The 20,467-nt window shown below is 37.2% G+C and overlaps 1 protein-coding gene across 3 annotated transcripts in view; it reads right to left on the bottom strand.

The window, feature by feature from the left end:
• The window catches only part of LOC124606279 (F-box/LRR-repeat protein 2), a 730,587-nt gene that overhangs the window by 17,242 nt on the left and 692,878 nt on the right, over window positions 1-20,467 (bottom strand). For all 3 annotated transcript variants that reach the window (XM_047138259.1, XM_047138261.1, XM_047138260.1), the window contains 2 exons: window positions 18,937-19,139; window positions 15,734-15,937 (listed from right to left, as the gene is read on the bottom strand). In XM_047138259.1, coding sequence (XP_046994215.1) covers window positions 15,734-15,937; window positions 18,937-19,139 — 407 coding nt within the window. The remainder of the gene's footprint in view (window positions 1-15,733; window positions 15,938-18,936; window positions 19,140-20,467) is intronic.

Below are 20,467 nucleotides of genomic sequence, written 5' to 3' on the forward strand. Positions count from 1 at the left end.
TTATTTCCCCTGAAAAATTTCAGCTTTTGGATTCTGCTGTTTTTCCTCCCTGTATCCTTCTGTTGAGGTGGTTATAGTTTTGTTATTGTTGGGCATGACAACACATCCTGTGGAACATTACTAAATACTTTCTCTGAAAACTGACTAAAACAGATAGGCAGGAAGCCTACTCCTGATGGAAATATATTAGATCCAGTGGCAAAAAACAGATGTGATGTCTTTGAGTATGTCCACATCAAAACTGGCATCAGTGACCATGATACAGTTGTAGCAACAATGATTTCCAAACTAGCAACAATGATTTCCAAACTACAAAGATCCACTAAAACAAGAGGAAAGATTTATATATTCAGTAAACTAAATAAAAAATCAGTAGTGTCATACCTCATTGAGGAACATGAAACATTCAGCACGGGGCAGGAGCATGTAGAGGTACTATGGCTCAAGTTTAAAAGAATAGTTGACCATTATCTGGATAGGTATGTGGCCAGTAAAACAGTTCACAATGGGAGGGAACCTTCATGGTATAAATTCACTCTAAAGAAACTTCTAAGGAAACAGATAAGTGATAATAGGTGTAAAACAAAGCACAGGGCTATAGATAGAAAGATTCTGAATTTTTCATTCAGCATCTTCGCTGACAAGAGCACGGTGCATGATGCCTTCAATAACTATCATGAGGGAATATTGTCAAACAAAATTTCACAAAACCCAAACAAATTCTGGTCATCTGGAAAAGCTATCAGTGGTGCCAAAGTTAAGGTCCAGTCATTTAACGATGAGACAAGAACTGAAACTGAGGATAGCGAAACAAAACCTTGATGGGCTAATGTTCCTTTACAAAGGAAATTCCAGGGGAATTCCCCTGTTTAATCCTTGTACCACTGCACAGATGAGTGAAACAGATTTTAGAGTCAGTGGCAGTGAAAAGAAATCATTAAAACTGAACAAAGCTCCAGGTGCTGATGCAATCTCTATCCAATTCTATACCGAGTTTGCAGCTGAGTTAGCCCCTCATTTAATTGTAATCTATTGTAGATCCTTTGAACAGAAATCTGTGCACAGGTGTTGGAAGAAAGCATGGGTAACACTCATCTCCAAGAAGAGTAGAGGAAGTAAGCCACAAAACCAACATGTAATATCTTTGACAATGATTTGTAGCAGAATCTTAGAATATATTCTGAGCTCAAAAATAATGATGTATCTCCAACAGAATGACCTCATCCATGCCAACCAGCATGGATTCTTACAACACCCATCATATGGAACCCAACTCACACTTTTGTCACATGACATACTGTAAGCTTTGGGTCAAGGCAGTCAGATAGAACAGTACTTCCCAATTTACAAAAAGCATTTGATTCAGTACCACATCTATGCTTACTGTCAACAGTACAATCATATGGGATACTGAGCAAAATTTGTTACTGGACTGAGGATATTTTGGTAGCAATGGCACATGAAGTTATCTCAATTGGAAAGTAACCGACAGATGTAGAATTAACATCTGCTGTGCTGTAGCTAAGTGTGTTGGGATCTTTGGTGTTCATGCTAGATATTAATGACCACACAGACAATAATAACAGTAACCTCAAACTTTTCACAGATGATACAGCAATCTATAATGAATAACTGTCTAAAGAAGCTGCATAAATATTTACTCAGTTCTTGATAGGATTTCAATTTGATGCAGAGATTGGCAACTTGCTTTAAATGCTCAGAAATGCAAAACTGTGTACTCCACAAAATGAAAAAAATGTAGCATCCTATAACAATAATATCAATGTGTCATAGTTGAACTCAGTCAACTCATACAAATACCTAGATGTAACGCTTCATAGGGATATGAAGTGGGATGCCCACAGAGGATCACTTGTAGGTAAAGAAGATAGGAGACCTCAGTTTATTGGTAGAATATTAGGGAAATACAGTAATTCTATAAAGGAGATCACTTACAAATGACTTGTGCAACCCATCCTACAATATTGCTGAAGTGTGTGGGACCCATATAAAGTAGGACAAACAAGGGATATTGAATGTATACAAAGCAGGGCAATATAAATGGTCACAAGTCTGTTTGATCCATGGGAGACTGTCACAGAGATACTGAAAAAACTGAACTGACAAACTCTTGAAAGCAGATGTAAACTATCTCAAGAAAGCCTGTTTACAGTGCTTAAAGAGCCAACTTTAACAATGATTCTAGGAATACATGACACTCTATTACACGTTATACCCACAGGGAGCCAAAGACAAGACTACATTAATTAGAGTGTGCACAGAGGCATTTAAATAGTCACAAATCCTGTGCTCAACACATGGGTCAAACAGGCAAAAATCATAATAGCTGGTATAAATGCTTGTGCCCTCTGTCATGTACTTCGCAATGGTTTGCAGAGTACAAAGTCTGTTCAAAAACTTCCAGAACTTTGTACACAAGGCATCACAATATGTTTCAACACTACCATTGAATAAGAGAACAACTTGCTTAGACACTGGTCAACAGCATGTACGAATTTTACAATTTTTTCACAGACAGCACAATGTTATTCATTGCATAAAGAACATTGATTAACAGTTTGTCCCTGTGGCATGAATTCACAATGAACCAATCCTTAAAAGTCAAAGAAACCTATCAGCATTGGCTTTGACATTTGAGCTAGCCTAACAACCTTTTTTTGATCTTGGAGAATGTTTCCCGACCCACTGAGAAGATTGAACCTTGGTCTCAACATCACTATCATAGATTCACATCTCATCACCAGTTATGATTCGCTTAAGGAACATCTTGATTTCATTTGTGTGATCCAAAACCTCTTCACTGATTGTGAGGCAAAGGTCTTTCTGGTCTTGACTCATAAGCCATGGGTTGAACTTGGCGGCAGCAAAATGCATTTCAAGATTCTGCATGAGGATTTCATGACATGATCCAACTGAAACATTCTATTCTCCTGAAATCTATCAGACTGTCAGTCTTCAATTGGTATGCACAATTTCATTGATGTTACTGACAAGATCATCGGCAGTGGATGTCGAAGAATGTCCTGAATGTACGTCATCTTTAATTTCCTTCTGGTGATATTTAAACCATGTGAGTCATTTGTAACACTGAGTAAGGCTTAAGCCTTCATCACCATAGGCTTCCTGCATCATTTGGAGTGTCTCTGTAAAGGTTTTCTTCAGTTTTATGGAAAATTTAATGCATTGCTCCTCTAACACTGCCATCTCGAATTTTGCAAACTGTGTGACATAACGTCCTACTCAGTACAGCACTGAACAATGACTAACAGACATACAATAATGAAACTTCCAGCAGTTACATATTAAACACTGTCGTGTGCAGGGATGTCAACTGCATTTCATCCAATATACAATTAGTGTGAAATTATGAGTGTTCTGGAAATTTTTGAACAGACCTCATACAGCTACAGATGTAGCTGTAGAAAGGGCTCAAAAACTGATGAAAAAAGAAAGAAATGTGGTTTAAGAATCAACTGGGAGAGGTATATAAGTTATAGAACCTCTGTGTTCCTATCTGCTGCCTATGAGAAGAAACTTTTCCCTGACAGCTCTAAATGCATAATGTTGTCACAATGTCATTTCTGGAGTAGCAGTTTATCCAAATAGCGCCATCGATAAATGACTGTCACTGAGCATATGTGTGTTCATAATACAGTTTATGTGGCAACAGTGTCATTGGTTCACATACCTCCTGCTTAAATTGCTGCTTTGTTACTGTACAGTAAACTTTCAAAGATCAGTGAGCAGTTGCTGAAGCATATATGCTATTTGGCTAAAAGTTTTCGATTTCTGCTGACTGTAGACTGGAGAAAGCTGCAATAGTGAAGGAAGAAAGGAAGAAAGATGGTGAAGATATGTAATTTATGTGTCTCTCCTGCCAGTACTTTTTCTGCTCCCAAGTTTCATTTTGTATGAACTTCTGTGTAAATTAAAAAGAAATCTCCTATGATTGATGAATAATATTACAAGAGTTGTTAGTTATTGTACACACAAGCAGTTAATCTCTGTCCATCTAAGTAGAAATCTCACATAAGCAAGTGTATGTCCTGCCTAATTGGTAATCGGCTGCACTGTTCAAGCATCTGCAGTCATAAGATCACTGGAACATCCTGTCAGGTACTTTGTTGTTATTCTGGTGTGAATGAAACTCTGTCACACACTGTGTGCCCTATAGTAGTACATGAGTGTACAGTAGCTGCCATGAACAATAAGATTAAGATTTTGTTTTACTTTTATTTTTTATAAAGTTTATATGATTTGTAATTTATTTACTTTAGTGATATTTTTATTTGTTGTGTGTAATATTTTTCATCATTGTGTTTCATTTAAGTCACATTTTAAATCATAGCTTATTTATATTAAACAAATTCACAAAATTATACACATATCTCTGAATACATTGTCTGATACACAAATGTCACAGGATAATAAACGAATGATGAAGTTGCAAATATTTTCCACATTTCAGTCTAAAAGAACTAGGTCATCAAGATTTTGTACCTTCATTTGGTTTAAGATATATAGATCACATGGCAACCATGACATACTGGTAGTTATTCTGTGAGATTAGTAGTTTGTGTAATTATTGTGTAGAAATACTCTATTGAATATAATTCTGATCAACTACAAAAAACAGCAATCAGTTGATCACTTCACTGCTGATTGTATTCATCCCTTGGTCTACCTTTACAATTCCCCCCCCCCCCCCCCCCCCCCCCCACATATGTTCCTACCAAATTGATGATTCCTTGTGGTGTCAGGATGTATGCAATCTACCCTTCTGCTAGTCAAGCTGTGTCACAAATTTCTTTTTTTCCCCAATTTGATCAATACCTCCTCATTAGGTATTCGATCTATGCATCTAATCCTCATGATTATTCTGTAGCACCATATCTCAAATGCTTCCATTCTCTTCTTGTTTAAACTGCTGAACATCCATGTTTCAAACTCACAAAAGTTTACACTCCACGAAAATACCTTCAGAATAGTCTTTATAACACTTTAATTTATATTTGATATTAAAAATTCCTTGTTTTCAGAAGTTCTTCTCTTGCTGTTGCCGATATGCATTTTATAACAGTTCTACTTCAACTATCAACAGTTATTTTATAGTCCAAATAACAAAACTCATCCACTGCTTTTAGTGTCTCACTTTTTAAACTAATTCCCTCAGAATCATATGATTTAACCTGACTCCATTCCATTGTCCTTGTTTTACTTCAGCTGATGTTTATCTTACAGCCTCTTTTCAATACACCATCCATTCTGTTCAATTGCTCTTCCAAGTCTTGAGCTGTCTCTGACAGGACTGCAGGATGTCATTTTCAGATATCATTTTTTTTATTTCTTTTCCCTGAACTTTAATCCCTTTTCCAAATTTTTCCTTTGTTTCCTTTACTGCCTCCTCAATGTACAGATTGAATAACATTGAAGATATGCTAATACTCTGTCTCCCTTTCTTCTCAACCGCTGTTTTCCTTTCACTTTGCCACTCCACAGCGTAATTTCGATAAAAGTTGCAAACAACTTTTCATTCCCTCTATCTTATTTCTACTACCTTCAGAAGATCAAAGAGAATATTCCAGTCATCACTGTTAAAAGCTCTTTGAATATACAAATAATGTAAACATAGGTTTGTCTTTCTTCAACCTTGGTTGGGCCTTAGTGCCTAGAGACAGTGGTCATTTATGTGTGAATTTTTCTTGTGTGAATGTGTGTGTTTCCTACTTCTGAAGAAGGACTTCATCCATAAGATGAAATATTTCTAGCATTGTTTTTCATTGAGTCTGTCTGTGACTCAGTGCCTCTTCTTTGTGGTGAGTAGCAATCTATCCTTTCCATACCACTGTTATTAACTTTCATCTATAAATACCCTTATTTGTGTTTGCCATCTCTTTACTGGACGTTACATGTGAATCTGTGCTCACTTTTTAGATCACATAAATAGAGCGGTTTCTTTTCTTAAATTACAATCCTGTTAGTGGATCCAAATATCGCTTAAGGCACCTACTGCAACACAAGGTAGCACTGGTAGGTTGCAAAGGAGCATTTAATAGTACCAAGTAGGAGTTTACTCTCATCACCCTATTTTTTACCCCTGCTTAGAAGAGAATGATGATGAATGGTCATAGAGAAAGGAAAATAAACAAATAGAAAGCAACTTTTGTTTAGTTAAACTGAATGTCTCATCGTATTTATTGTAGATTTTTATGTTGAGTTCATACATACTGTGCCCACACAGCTTTATCATTGGGTAGAGAAAATAAATACATGGTGCTGGTGACAACACGAACAGTCAACAAAATCCAAGTAAAGGTGCAACAAAGTTCCTTGGGAAATGGTTATAAAGTGATTTAAAATGAAACATACTGATTAAATACATCAGTGCTAAGCAGAATAAAGGCTGTCATGTTTCAAGGAATCTAAAAATCAGCATAAATGATTAACAGCTATTGAACATTTATCATGTACCTGGTGGTTATAACGAAAGTGCATCTACTCACAGATGTCCAGTGTGAGCAATAATTATCATATGGCAGTGAAACTTGGTAGTTATGCTAAAACATTAATGTGGGACCAATTTATAGCCGGCCGTGGTGGCCGAGCGGTTCTAGGTGCTTCAGTCCGGAACCGCGCGACTGCTACGGTCGCAGGTTCGAATCCAGCCTCGGGCATGGATGTGTGTAAAGTCCTTAGGTTAGTTAGGTTTAAGTAGGTCTAAGTTCTAGGGGACTGATGACCTCAGATGTTAAGTCCCATAGTGCTCAAAGCCATTTGAACCATTTTATACTGGAAAAGACTAGTTCTAATTTTGTTAACCAGTTGCAAATATCATCTGCATACTGTTTGTATGACAGTATGACATCCACACTTTTGTTTGACAAGTCATAACATGAGTGAACAGTATGGCTATCAAGAAAAGAGAACGTATGCTGACCGTGAAAGCGTTTTATGTGAACAACAGCAATCACAGTCCTGAATTGAGAGAGTATGGCTGACTGAAAGGTTTGAGGAGAGGCCCAACATTGTTAAGTGGTTTAAAGAAGATGATAATGAAACTGTAAGCACAGGTGAGCTTTATGCGGAACCTGGAATGGGAAGATGTCCCATCCTGGTGGTAGTTATTGACAAGATCGCTGTTGCTGTCATTGATCATGCAAAATATGGCCCAGGTAGTGTTAGTGCTTCTACGATACCACAAGAATTGTCTGTCCCATGGTCAACAGTGTGGAAAGTTACATGGTCTATGTTAGACCAGTACCTGTACAAGATCCAGAGAGAGCAGCAAATGAAACCTCATGATCCACCACAATGTTCTGAATTTGCTCTTTGGTTTCTGGCTTGGATCAAAGTTGATGACATGTGGGTGGGAAATATTCTGTGGAATGTCAAGGAACATTTTACACTACAGGTTGCAGTAAATACACAGAACTGCTGCATGTTGGATATTGATAACCCTCATGTTGTGCATGAAGAGCCATTGTGCTCACTGTATGTGAGTGTGTGGTGTGGATTCACAAGCACCTTTATTCTAAATCTATTATTCTTTGAAGAAAATACACTTAGAGGGCATGTCAGACATGCTGTAACACATGCACACTATCGAGACCTCCTTATACAGCACATGACTTCAGATTTGGAAGAAAACAACTGTGTGGAAACCATTGTCTCACACAAAATGGGGCAACAACTCATATTGCTTGCTCAGTGATAGCTCTGCTTAATGCAACCTTCCATAAACTTGTTATCTTCAGAGATTTTCCAGTTGCATGTCCTGCTGGATCACCTGATTGGAATCCATCTGACCTTTGACTCTGTGAATATCTATATGAATGTTTTGACCAGGTACACATTCAGTTTCTATCCACTCTGAAAGCCAGTCAGTATGCAGGAGCACATTGCTTAGATTACAGTGGAACTGCTGCAAACAACTGTTGATCACATCACTTTATTGATGCAGCATCTTGCTGATGTCTCCAGTGTCCATATTGAACAAACTGTGCAGGTGGAAGTTAATAATAAAATCAACATTATTCCTTTCTCACTTGTTTGACCTTTTCTACCCACGCCCCTTTCCTAATTCATTACATATGGAAACATTTCTATATATCTTTCTTGCATTTCTTCTGGCGTAAATTGGTTCCACATTAACACATTAGCATATTTCTATTAAGTTTCACTGCATTGATAATTACAGCCCACAACTTCTGTGAGTAGCTGCACTTTAATTATAACCGCATGTTATGTTTTAACTAGGGTGGTCATTTAATTTTTGTTAAAAAACAGGATTTTTTAAGACGTTCAGAGAAAAGTCTGTGACAATTAAGGGGAAAAATGCATTGACAAAATTTAATGGATGTACACGTTTGCTCTTTTCTTCTCAGTAGGGCCTGCAGAATATGTTGAAAACACTGTACACATTTTAAGCAAAATATGTAAAGGACATACTATTAACATTTTGGAATAATTGGAGATATACACTCATGAAAAATTTCCTGAATGACTTACTCAATCAACAAACTGACCTGAAACATAATTTCTGACCATGAGGAAGGACAAACATATGAAATCACAGATAATACATCCACAAAAAATTTTAACCATATAATAACATGCAATAAACAATCCCAAAGATAAAAAGTCTGTAAACATATAGCATCTAAGGACCCCAACTTTCAAACTGCTGTCAAACAATTATTATCATGAAAAATTCATATTATAACAACTATGTGATTATAGTAACAATATTTCACAACAGGAAGCTCATAGTAAACTTGAAGATGCCATATGATAGTCAACTTCACCTAGACTTAAGTAGAAATATCTATAAAACTATGTCTTGATCATAAGTAGGATGTAAATGAGATTCATTATTAACAACATCCACAGGTGCACTTGAAAATGGCACTGTAAGCCAAAACAGGCAAGCATGATGTGCATAAATATCTAGACACAAGTAAATAAACATTACACAGCAGCTACTGAAATTGATTTCTCTAAAAACAGAAGTTTGTCTTTGCATCATTCACCCAGATGATCCCAAATGAATTTTTTACAATTGTTCTGCTGCCTTATCACCATACTTTTTACTTTTATACTTTTTACCAAGAAGCGCATTTTCATAGGCCTTCAGGCTTTCCCAGTGGGGTGCTATCTTGGAAAATTGGGATTTCTGCCGGTAATTCACATCATACTTGCATTGTATTTTGATCACGTAACTCACAGTCTTCATCAGGTGTCCTCTGAGCCCTCAAGGAGCACCTGATGAATCTCGTGGATTATGTGATTGAAATATCATGCAAGTTTGATGCGGATTACTGGCAGAAAACCTGATTTTTCAAGATGACAAGTGCATTTTTGTTTGAAAACTCAAATGGTGTTTCTTTGTCTTAACATGATTCACAGTACCAGATCTTCCACCATCCAATAGCAAAATTTGATCTGCACAATTCACATTCTACAGTTTCTCCACTGTCTATACAAATGTAAACTCAGTTTTTACATTGATGTTAAAACAGCACTTTCATTTTGGCGTGATGAAACAGTGAACATGGTTCAGTACTATCAACAGTCAAAATGTAAACAGTAAAAAAATAAAGACTATACAGCAAGTCCTACAAGTGGCGTTTCATATCCCATATACTTGAACAATGCACAGCAAATTGCAAATCTCAAACATTCAGTAGTGTAATGTACTTTAGCCAAGCAGAATCACAAAAAAGTGGGACATTTGAGCATCCTCAAATTAACAATATAACGTTTGGGACAATGGGAAATTTAAAAAAGGAACTGTCCTGGCAAAAATGGGATGAGTGGACACCCTAGTTTTAACAGTTGTGTAAAAATTATCTCTTATTGTCAAAAAAGCATGCAGCAGCTGAGTGCACTTTCAGAATTCAACCAAGATTCATTGGGAATCTGTCACTTAATGCAGTGATCTAAACTACTACTTAATACTGCACCTATATTATAGATACACTAATGTGCATTAAAAGAAATGTAATTGTGACTTACTATTCTACTCATAAAAACCAAATTCACTGTAGTCAGCCATAAAAATACTTTGACAGTGAGACAAAATTTTCTCAATTAAAGTACTTTTGCCAATATTAGTACGATACCACCAAAAAGACATAATTCATCTTTACACACCTTTGCTGACTGAAAAGCCTCATTGTACCGTTTAATAACTTACCGGCCCAGCCATGGTACTATAAATGACACTCAGTATGCTGGCATACTTTATCTATCTTCTGCTCGAATGCTTTGTAATACTTCTTAATGAGCCTTATTCACAGCCAATTGCTAACTAAAAATGGATCGGTATAATTCAACAATTCTGTCCATTTAGCCAACCCCCTTAGCCTAACATTAAATGACACCGTAGATGTGTGAAGAAAATATTTTGCATATACAGTCACATTATAAGATTACAAGGAAACTAACATATGATTCTTGAAAGGCACATCCCGCATAAGAAGTATCCAGATTTTAAAATCCCCAAGTGGGTTTTTAGTGATTATTGACAAATGAACAAGAGAACTTATAATGTTGCTTGATATGATGGATCAATGAAACTAAGAGTCTAATCTATCAGTAAAAGTCCAAAATATGAAAATACAAGATTGAAAATTTCTTCTGTTATGGTTTTATGTGATATTTCTACTATTTTATTTGGTTGGAGGTTTCAATCAGTTATGATTCCTGAGATTAGTCAGCATTAGCAAAATCATTCAAAACTATAGAATTTTCAGCTAAGGATGGCAGTGTCAAACAATATGAAACATAATGAAACCAGAAGGCAAACAATTTTATGAAACCTATACTCTGGGACCAGCACCAGAGTACAGCTGATTAATAATTATGTCTGTTTGGTGCTCACAGAGTAAACCATTAAATTACATTCACTGGTCTTCAATGAATATTAAGATAATAATGAGGTAATAGTTGATTAACATATAGACAGATTCATATGTGCTCAGAATATACATATTCATATCATGAAAATGCTAATATATGCTATGCATTTATTTCTGCTGCAAATTATTAAAATTAATTCAAGATTACTGTCTTTTTTCTTTCATCTCTCTCTCCCCTCTCTCTTATTCTTCTTCTTCTTCTTCTTCTTCTCCTCCTCTCTCTCTCTCTCTCTCTCTCAAAGATGTCTCATTAAGCCAAAAGCTTCCTCAGGCTACAGATAATATAGAGGGTCTCCCATAAAGAATGCAACTTTTTAGTGCTTAATAGCATACAAATTTATTTATGAAATTTAAATAATTTACATGTTATTGCATTGCATGCCACCTGTGATTATACGAGAAATACGGTATTACTCAGATGCTATCCATGACTCTGCAGCCACAATGTCACTTTTTTGATGAAATTTTCCATAACTTTCCAGCATACTTACATCTCTAGTTCTGAAATTATATGCTAAAACTTGGCCTTGAGCTCTGAGAGTGATTGTGGACTGCTGCTATACACATGAGATTTCAAATACACATATAGAAAGAGACCGCTAAATGTGGTTGGCCAATTCAGCCAACACTGAAGAAATTTCCCAGCCTAGGAACCTTTTTCAAACAAGTCCATTGTAACAATTGATGTGTGAAGGGCAGCAGTGTGTTGTTGAAACCAAACTTCATCATTATTCACATGATCCAGTTCACATCACAAAAACTCTCTTAAGATATTGTGGTAGTGTTCGCTGTCCATTATTAATGCATTTCTGGCACCATCTTAGAAGAAGAGAATCAAATTAAACACTCAGCCAAAGTGCTACATCTCACAGTCACTTGTTGTTGATGTAATGACTTCTCCGCAATTACTTAAGAGTTTTATGTGCTGCAAGTCCTATAATTTTGCTCATTGATGAAGCCATTCAAGAGAAAGTGCATTTCATAAGTGAACACTATTTTATTTATGAACTTGTTCTCCTTTCTTTGCTTTGCAAGCACCCATGAGCAAATGCTTGGCACTTTTCATAACTGTTTGGCTTCAGTTTTTGTGTCAGTTGAATTTTGTAGGCTTAAAGGTACATATCTTCTTTCAGAATTCTTTGCATGTTAGTTCTGCGACTCACAGCAATATTGTCACTCACGATGGCAAATTTTTCTGCAGAATGACTAATGCAAGAATATTTTGAAAATTTAAAGTCTATAATCAAAATCCGTTTTCTCAAATTCAAATCTCAGCACAGTCCATATATTCAGTGCATTACATTACCCAAACACTCTGTGAAGTTCACAAACAGTCACAACATTCACCACATTTATAATAAATTTTCACTATGATAACATGCTATTCCATCATGTGGCACTCCTCTGCTACCACAAAGAAAACAAATGAAAAGCATGCAACTTTCAATGCTCCCAAGTTACTAGAACTGAAATGGTGGGTGTTTAAAAAGTTACATTCTTTGTGTGTCACCATTTAGTATGATGCCTATATACAAGGTGAATCACCTAAAACTTGCACTACAAGTATTACGGAAATGAAAAGTGCTATTGATGTGTGGTTTTCATATAGCAAATTGGTTGTCAGGAGCTCATGTTATTAGCCAATAAATAGATTGTAATAATACTTATAAAATTAATTTTTTTGCAAATGTACATTTTTAAAAATAAAACAATGCATATTGGCATTAATAAACCCTAAAACTGGGTTAAATTATAATGTCAGTGGTCTTTGTCAGAGGATCCTAGTGTGACTCATTTATGAAATATCATATCTTTAAGAGTTTTCACAACAGCACTTGTATAGTGCATGTGGTAGTACACGCTACATGTATTCTGATCAGTAACAAAACAATTGTCCCAACCATCACTGCTTACGCTCAAAATAACCACAGCAGTGGTAATACACACTTCTAGTCTGATATGGAGCAAATGCTGCACAGGTGCTAACATTTCATTGGAGGTGTCAGCACAGGCTGCAGTAATACATTACCACATTAATTGAGTGTAGTTGGTAAGTCCTCATAGACAGTGCTTTTCAGATTCCCCCTCCCCCCCCCCCCCCCTATAAAAAAATGTTTACTGCCAGCAAATCCTGGGAATGGGCCAACACAGGTACAGGTCCCCTGTGTCCAATCCAATGATTTGGAAACAATTTGTGAAGACATGCTGTAGTACTTCACGCACTATCGGCTGGACAGTCATCATGTAGGTGTCAAGGTTCCGCTAGTCTGCAGAGGAACATCTTCCAGCAGCTATGGAACATCATCTGTTAGGAGACTGATACTTGTGCACATTCAGTGTTCCATTTATTAAATATTGGCCTATGAGCTGATAGCTATTACACACCACACATTTGCACTACATGGATGCAGTGTTCCACCTGAAAAAGCCAGCTGGGATTGTCAACAGGTCAACAGTGCATGTTTCAGTGGTTTACCTGGCAACGGTTGGTAAATGTGACTTCATCACTATACAAGATACATGGTACATCTGGAGTACCCTGTTTTAGTACCCATGTACAGAAGTTAATATGATTCTCATAATCGTTTCCATGCTCCTCTGGATGGTGAGAGATGTGATAGGGATGGAACCTATGTGAATGCACAGTGCATAGAACCTTCACCTGACTCATGCCACTTCTCATGCAATTCCTTCTGTTATGATGTATAGGTGTTATCTACCACTTTCATGTAACTGATTGAAGAGGTTGATAAATAACTGCCATTATGGCTGACGTCAATTGGGATATCTTGCTGCATACACTGTACAAGAATGAACTTCATTCCTTCTACACACTCCATACACCACGAGAATGTTAGCTTTTTCTACATTTTTAAAACCCATTGTCCATTCATGACATACTGCTTGAACTGTCACATACTAACTGACTAGCAAGTCACAGTGCACCCAAGGAACACCCAAGCACAATGCAAGCAAACATAACAACATTGTTTCTAGCATCTACACAGGTTGAATGGCACAAACAGGTGTTGATGCGGAAACTTTTCAAAATACATTATCTCATAAACAATCCAAACTAGAATCCTGCAACCAACACCACTGACATTCTAATGTTTGTTTGTGTGTCTGTCGACCTGCCAGCACTTTCATTTGGTAAGTCACATCATCTTTGTTTTTAGTTATATTTACCCTACTTTTAGTTTGTTAATGTCAATAGGCATTGTTACATTTAAAAAAGTGTGTGTTTGCACAAAAAATACACTTTCTAAGTATTATTACAATCTATTTGTTGGCTAACAATATGAGTCCTTGACTTCCAATCCATTCTGTGGAAAATGCACATCAATAGCACTTCCCATTTCCAATATACTTGTGGTGCAAGTTTTAAATGATTCACTCTGTGTACATAGGTGACTCAATTGAAATTTTACATACAGATGGCATATATTTGAGAGCTTAAAGTAAAGGGTTTATCAAAATGCATAAAGATGCCTCCCCATTTCACAAATAGAAATGATGTCTGGTATATAACTTACCCTACCATGCTAGTATCCACGAACGTTGTCTATGAAATTCATTATGACAGCCAGACAAGACCCAGGTCCATTTCATCACCAACATGTCAAATTTCCTCCTTTAACTCATGGTGAATATTTTAGGGTTGAATGATATACACCGGTCATTTAAGATAATTCCAAAGAAAAAACCATAAGGAGTCACAGGAGCTTGGTGATCACTGTTGGTCACTATTATGTGAGATGAGGTGAACCAGAAACTGCTCATTGAGCAACTCAATTGCTTTGCAGGAAGTGTATAGGTGGCACCATCCTGCTGAAAGCATAACTCATGAACATCCCTTCAATTGAAATGAGGCCACAAAAAACCTCTTGTCATCACACAGTACCATTAATTGTCAGCTTGTACCACCTCAACTTCAAAAAAATAAGGACTGGTGATACCATCTGTCCAAAAGTCACACCACACCATTTTCTGTGGATGCATCCACCTCTCTTAAATTATAAAAGCATTTTCTGAGCCCTAGATACAGCAGTTCTCTTTATTCACAAACACATTTAAGTGGAAGTGCACCTCATGATTAAAGAAGAGGTTCCTCATAAAACCATTTTCTTCCCATCATCATCACCCAACCAAATATTGATTTTTTCTCATGATCATCTTATTTCAGCTGCTGAGGTAACTGAATTCTGTAATGTTGGCAATGGATATTACACCTGAGAATTTGCTGTACTGATGTGTCCCGTGCCTAATGTGAAGAACTGACTTCACTAGATTAATAGCTACATTGTCATGAACCACCACAATTTTCTCCCCATATCAACTCTTAACACCCACAACTCTTAACATTCACTGTTGAACCTGTTTCATTGAACTTTACAATAAGTCTGCAAACTGTGGATTCATTAGGTGCTTCACTGTGCCCTAGAATTGCATGGAGATACTTTACAGTTATTGTTTAACTGTCTCCATTCTGATACAACGTTTGTACTATTAGCACAAGCTGTGAAACAGTAAGCTGCTCCACACAATAAACTGCTGCACATAATGCAGAAATATGAGAAATTCACACTGATGCAATAATTTGAATGTTTTTGGAAAACAAAATGGTGCACAACAGTATTGTTAAGTGAAAAAAAAATAACTTCTTGAAGGACCCTTTACAACTGATTTTTAAAGTATAGAAGTTGAAACAATAGACTATGAAGGTACTTAAATCCCTAATGCTATTGCACGGAAGCTGCACTGATAATCTGGTACAGTATTACATATCTCACCTGAGCACAAGGCAACGGAGCTTGAGACATTTGACACGCAAGATGTCTATGGCTTTTTGGCTCTTGTCAGAAAACCGCAAGTTCTCTGGATCCCAGCGTAGCTCCAGTCGTTCCAGGTTCGGACAGTTATTAGCTATACCATCCATTAACTGATCAACATGGATGTTTACTCCTAGGCGCTCAGGGGTGCCCATAACAATGATCCTGAAATAGTAAGCCTACTAAAATAAACAGTGAATTTGAACACAAGAAAGTTTATGCATGTATGGGAAGCTGAAGCAGAGTAGATCTCTGGAATACTATAGACTTGCATTAGTGAATTTTAAAGAAAGAAATGGCTTCCCTTAGTAAAACCAGTATGCTGATGAGGATGTTTCCATTATTTATGACAGCTGCCATTATTACACATCAAAATATTTATGGCTGTAAAAAATTAAAAAACTAACACACATATATGTACATATTGAGAAACTACTAACAAATTCAGGAGTCCTTTCATTTAATTACTATCTCCCCTGGCAGTTCTTCACAACTATACCACTGCCTGAGGCAAATGAAATACAATGCTAACATTAGTGTTGATATTTGTTTTTTGCACAAATTTGTTAAAAAAACTGGAACTTCAATTTGTGATTCAAATTTAAATGCTTTAGCTTTACTTATTAGTTCCATTATATTCTTATATGTTTATTGTTTCCATTATTTTTCCAAAATAAGATATAAATCTGGAAATATAATATACTAAGTCAACAGAATAATATCTATGTTTGATTAAATAAAAATTAATTAAAGATCATACACATGATGAATAACAATTTTGGTTATAATGAAGAAATGTAGTATTCTCAAGGAATGAGATATACAAGATAATCACATATCATTGAATATTCTCATGTTCATAAATGTGAAGGTTTTACTTGGTAAAAACTTTCTAAAGCCAAGTTTGCATAAATATGTCTCTGTTTCCAATAACTAATTTCAGCAGACTTTGCTCTCTTCTCCAGGTATTCAAAATTCTTGTTACAAAATGTGTTTGAAACGTGTTACAAAACATGAGTTTGAACCCCATCTTAAGTTGTCATGTTACTGAATAAAATGTAGCATTTTATACAAAGGCTTGTCAGAAATAAAATATTTACAATCAAAAGCATCTTGTGCACATGACACTGTTCATATATGTAGCACTCATAGATGACTGTTACATCATACACTATTGGCCATTAAAATTGCTGCACCAAGAAGAAATGCAGATGATAAACAGGTATTAATTGGACAAATATATTATACTACAACTGACATGTGATTACATTTTCACGCAATTTGGGTGCATAGATCCTGAGAAATCAGTACCCAGAACAGCCACCTTTGGCCGTAATAACGGCCTTGATACGCCTGGGCATTGAATCAGAGCTTGGATGGCGTGTACAGGTACAGCTGCCCATGCAGCTTCAACACAATACTACAGTTGATCAAGAGTAGTGACTGGTGTATTGTGATGAGCCAGTTGCTTGGCCACCATTGACCAGACGTTTTCAGTTGGTGAGAGATCTGGAGAACGTGCTGGCCAGGGCAGTAGTCGAAAATTTTCTGTATCCAGAAAGGCCCGTACAGGACCTGCAACATGCAGTCATGCATTATCCTGCTGAAATGTAGGTTTTGCAGGGATCCAATGAAGGGTAGAGTGATGGGTCGTAACGCATCTGAAATGTAACGTCCACTGTTCAAAGTGCCGTCAATGCAAACAAGAGGTGACCGAGACGTGTAACCAATGGCACCCCATACTATCACGCTGGGTGATATGCCAGTATGGCGATGATGAATACACACTTCCAATGTGTGTTCACTGCGATGTCGCCAAACATGGATGCGACCATCATGATACTGTAAACAGAACCTGGATTCAACTGAAAAGATGACGTTTTGCCATTCATGCACCCAGGTTTATCGTTGAGTACACCATCGCAGGTCCTCCTATCTGTGATGCAGCGTCAAAGGTAACTGCAGCCATGGTCTCTGAGCTGATAGTCCATGCTGCTGCAAACGTCGTCGAACTGTTTGTGTAGATGGTTGTTGTCTTGTAAACGTCCCCATCTGTTGACTCAGGGATCAAGACATGGCTGCACGATCTGTTACAGCCATGCGGATAAGATGCCTGTCATCTCAACTGTTAGTGATACAAGGCCATTGGGATCCAGCACGGCATTCCATATTACCCTCCTGAACCCACCAATTCCATATTCTGCTAACAGTCATTGGATCTCAACCAACGTTAGCAGCAATGTCGCGATACAATAAACCACAATCGCTATAGGCTACAATCCAACCTTTATCAAAGTCAGTAAAGTGATGGTATGCATTTCTCCTCCTTACATGAGGCATCACAACAACATTTGACCAGGCAACACCTGTCAACTGCTGTTTGTGTATGAGATATCGGTTGGAAACTTTCCTCATGTCAGCACATTGTAGGTGTCACTGTGTGAATGCTCTGAAAAGCTAATCATTTGCATATAACAGCATCTTCTTCCTGTCGGTTAAATTTTGTGTCTGTAGCACATCATCTTCATGGTGTAGCAATTTTAATGGCCAGTAGTGTAAAAATCATAATATATAATAAAATGCACAGCAGCACATCTGTTTACATTAGCTAGACATGTTCCAATCAGTGATGATTTGACTTAGATAGTGCATGTGGTACAACTCAATGAATAATGTGTACATTTTACCCACTAATATGACAACTTGGCATGAAGTTCCAACTTACAATGAACACATTTTGTAAGAAAAATTTTTGAAGAGCAGAGGATGACAGCAAAGTCTTTTGAAATCAGTTGTTGAAAATAAAAAAAGTATTTATATGATCTTGGCTTTAGAAAGCCTTTTCTCAGTCATGTATTTAACTTTATGAGAAATACAGGGTAAAGATGTGTTTAACCAACAAACAAAAACATACTATTTATAAGAAAAAATGCATTGTTCTGTGTCATCTTTGACATGACTTCCAGATAGAATCCCAACCACTGAAGTTTAGATGAGTACTGATACAAAAGTATCCCATATATGGGCTTAAACCATGATTCAGCTTCTTTTGTGCCTCTAAATCAAGCATAAAATAACAGTGAAATGGAAGATGTGCATGAATATGAGAGACACATACATTATTTTTCAGGCACTATATTAATGAGCACTGAAAATGTACCTACTTGGCATTTGTGAGAATGGGAAGTACTGACATCCACAGTTGATCGGTGATGTGAGGCATTCCAGAGAGTGCTATTCCCCACAGCTGATGTCCATGGCGAGAAAGGAATTTGTGGAGAGCATCATCAGTCAAATTATCTGAGCTGTCCAAGTCCAAGGCAATCAATGAACGTGGATTTCCAAGTTCCATGTATGCCTTCAGAACCTGGAAAAAAAATCTATTGTTAATGAGTATGTACACACACACACACACACACACACACACACACACACACACACACACACACACACACACACGTGCAGATAAACAGAGACACAGAGAAGACACAGACAGAGAGAGCTAAAGACAGAGAGTTTTTAAATCAAAACACCACAGACAAGAGCTGTTGTGGTCCCTTACACTTAGGAATAGTGTAGATATTTTCCAGATGTATCAAAACTATGGTTAGATCTCCATAATGAGATTTTCACACTGCAGTGGAGTGTACGCTGATATGAAACTTCCTGGCAGATTAAAACTGTGTGCCGGACCAACACTCAAACTCAGGACCTTTGCCTTTTGTGGGCAAGTGCTCTACCAACTGAGCTACCCAAGCACATCTCACGACCTATCCTCACAGCTTTAATTCTGCCAGTACCTCGTCTCCTACCTTCCAAACTTCACAGAAGCTCTCCTACATGCCTTGCAGAACTAGCACTCCTGGAAGAAAGGATGCTGTGGAGACATGGCTTCTCTTTTTGCAGCCATCAGTATTCTGATGCTTAACTCAATTACGTCTCACTGGCCAATTTTTGCTCAGCTTTTTCCCTCCAAAGTGCACAGAGACTCTTCTGTGAAATCTGCAGGTCTAAAACTCATAGGGTATAAAATATGTCAGCCAATGTGACCAGAGTCTTAAGAATGTTTCTCACATTAACTTACTCATATTGTTCTCTAGATCACAGTACAACTGAAAATGTTTTGGGTTGTTGAATGCATGAAGGAAAACATTACTCTAGAAAAACATTTCTTCAGTATGGGGCACAAAATTTTACCTATCACTGATGACAATCTGCTTAGGAGATACTACATAAGGACATTTGTTTCACTCCATTTAGTCTTTAACCTGTTCTTCATCTCACATTACTTAGTTGTAGTTTATCAACTAATAGGGGCATTAACATGAAAATGAGACAGATGAAGTAAACTGTTTATTATTTCAAAAGTTGTCATCCTAATTGGTAATACATTTATGCCACTGTCAGACAAGATGGTCAGTGCCCAGGCGTGCACTTTCCTAATCATCTGAAGCAAATTGATGGCCACAAATGTCTTTCTTCAGGGCTCCAAAAATATGGAAATTGCATGGGAAGATGTAGAGACTGTATGGAGGGTGTGTAAGGGCTTCTGAGCAAAATGTCTGCAGTGTAGTCGAAACAACCTTGGAAACGTGTGCTCTGGCCCTGTGAAACTTCTGCTGCTGCATAGTCAAAACGACCTTGGCAGCATGTGAGTGGGCCCACACATACCAAAGGTAGTTTTGCCAAGGTTGT

Source organism: Schistocerca americana, chromosome 3 (assembly GCF_021461395.2).
Source record: "Schistocerca americana isolate TAMUIC-IGC-003095 chromosome 3, iqSchAmer2.1, whole genome shotgun sequence".
NCBI classification, from domain to species: domain Eukaryota; kingdom Metazoa; phylum Arthropoda; class Insecta; order Orthoptera; family Acrididae; genus Schistocerca; species Schistocerca americana.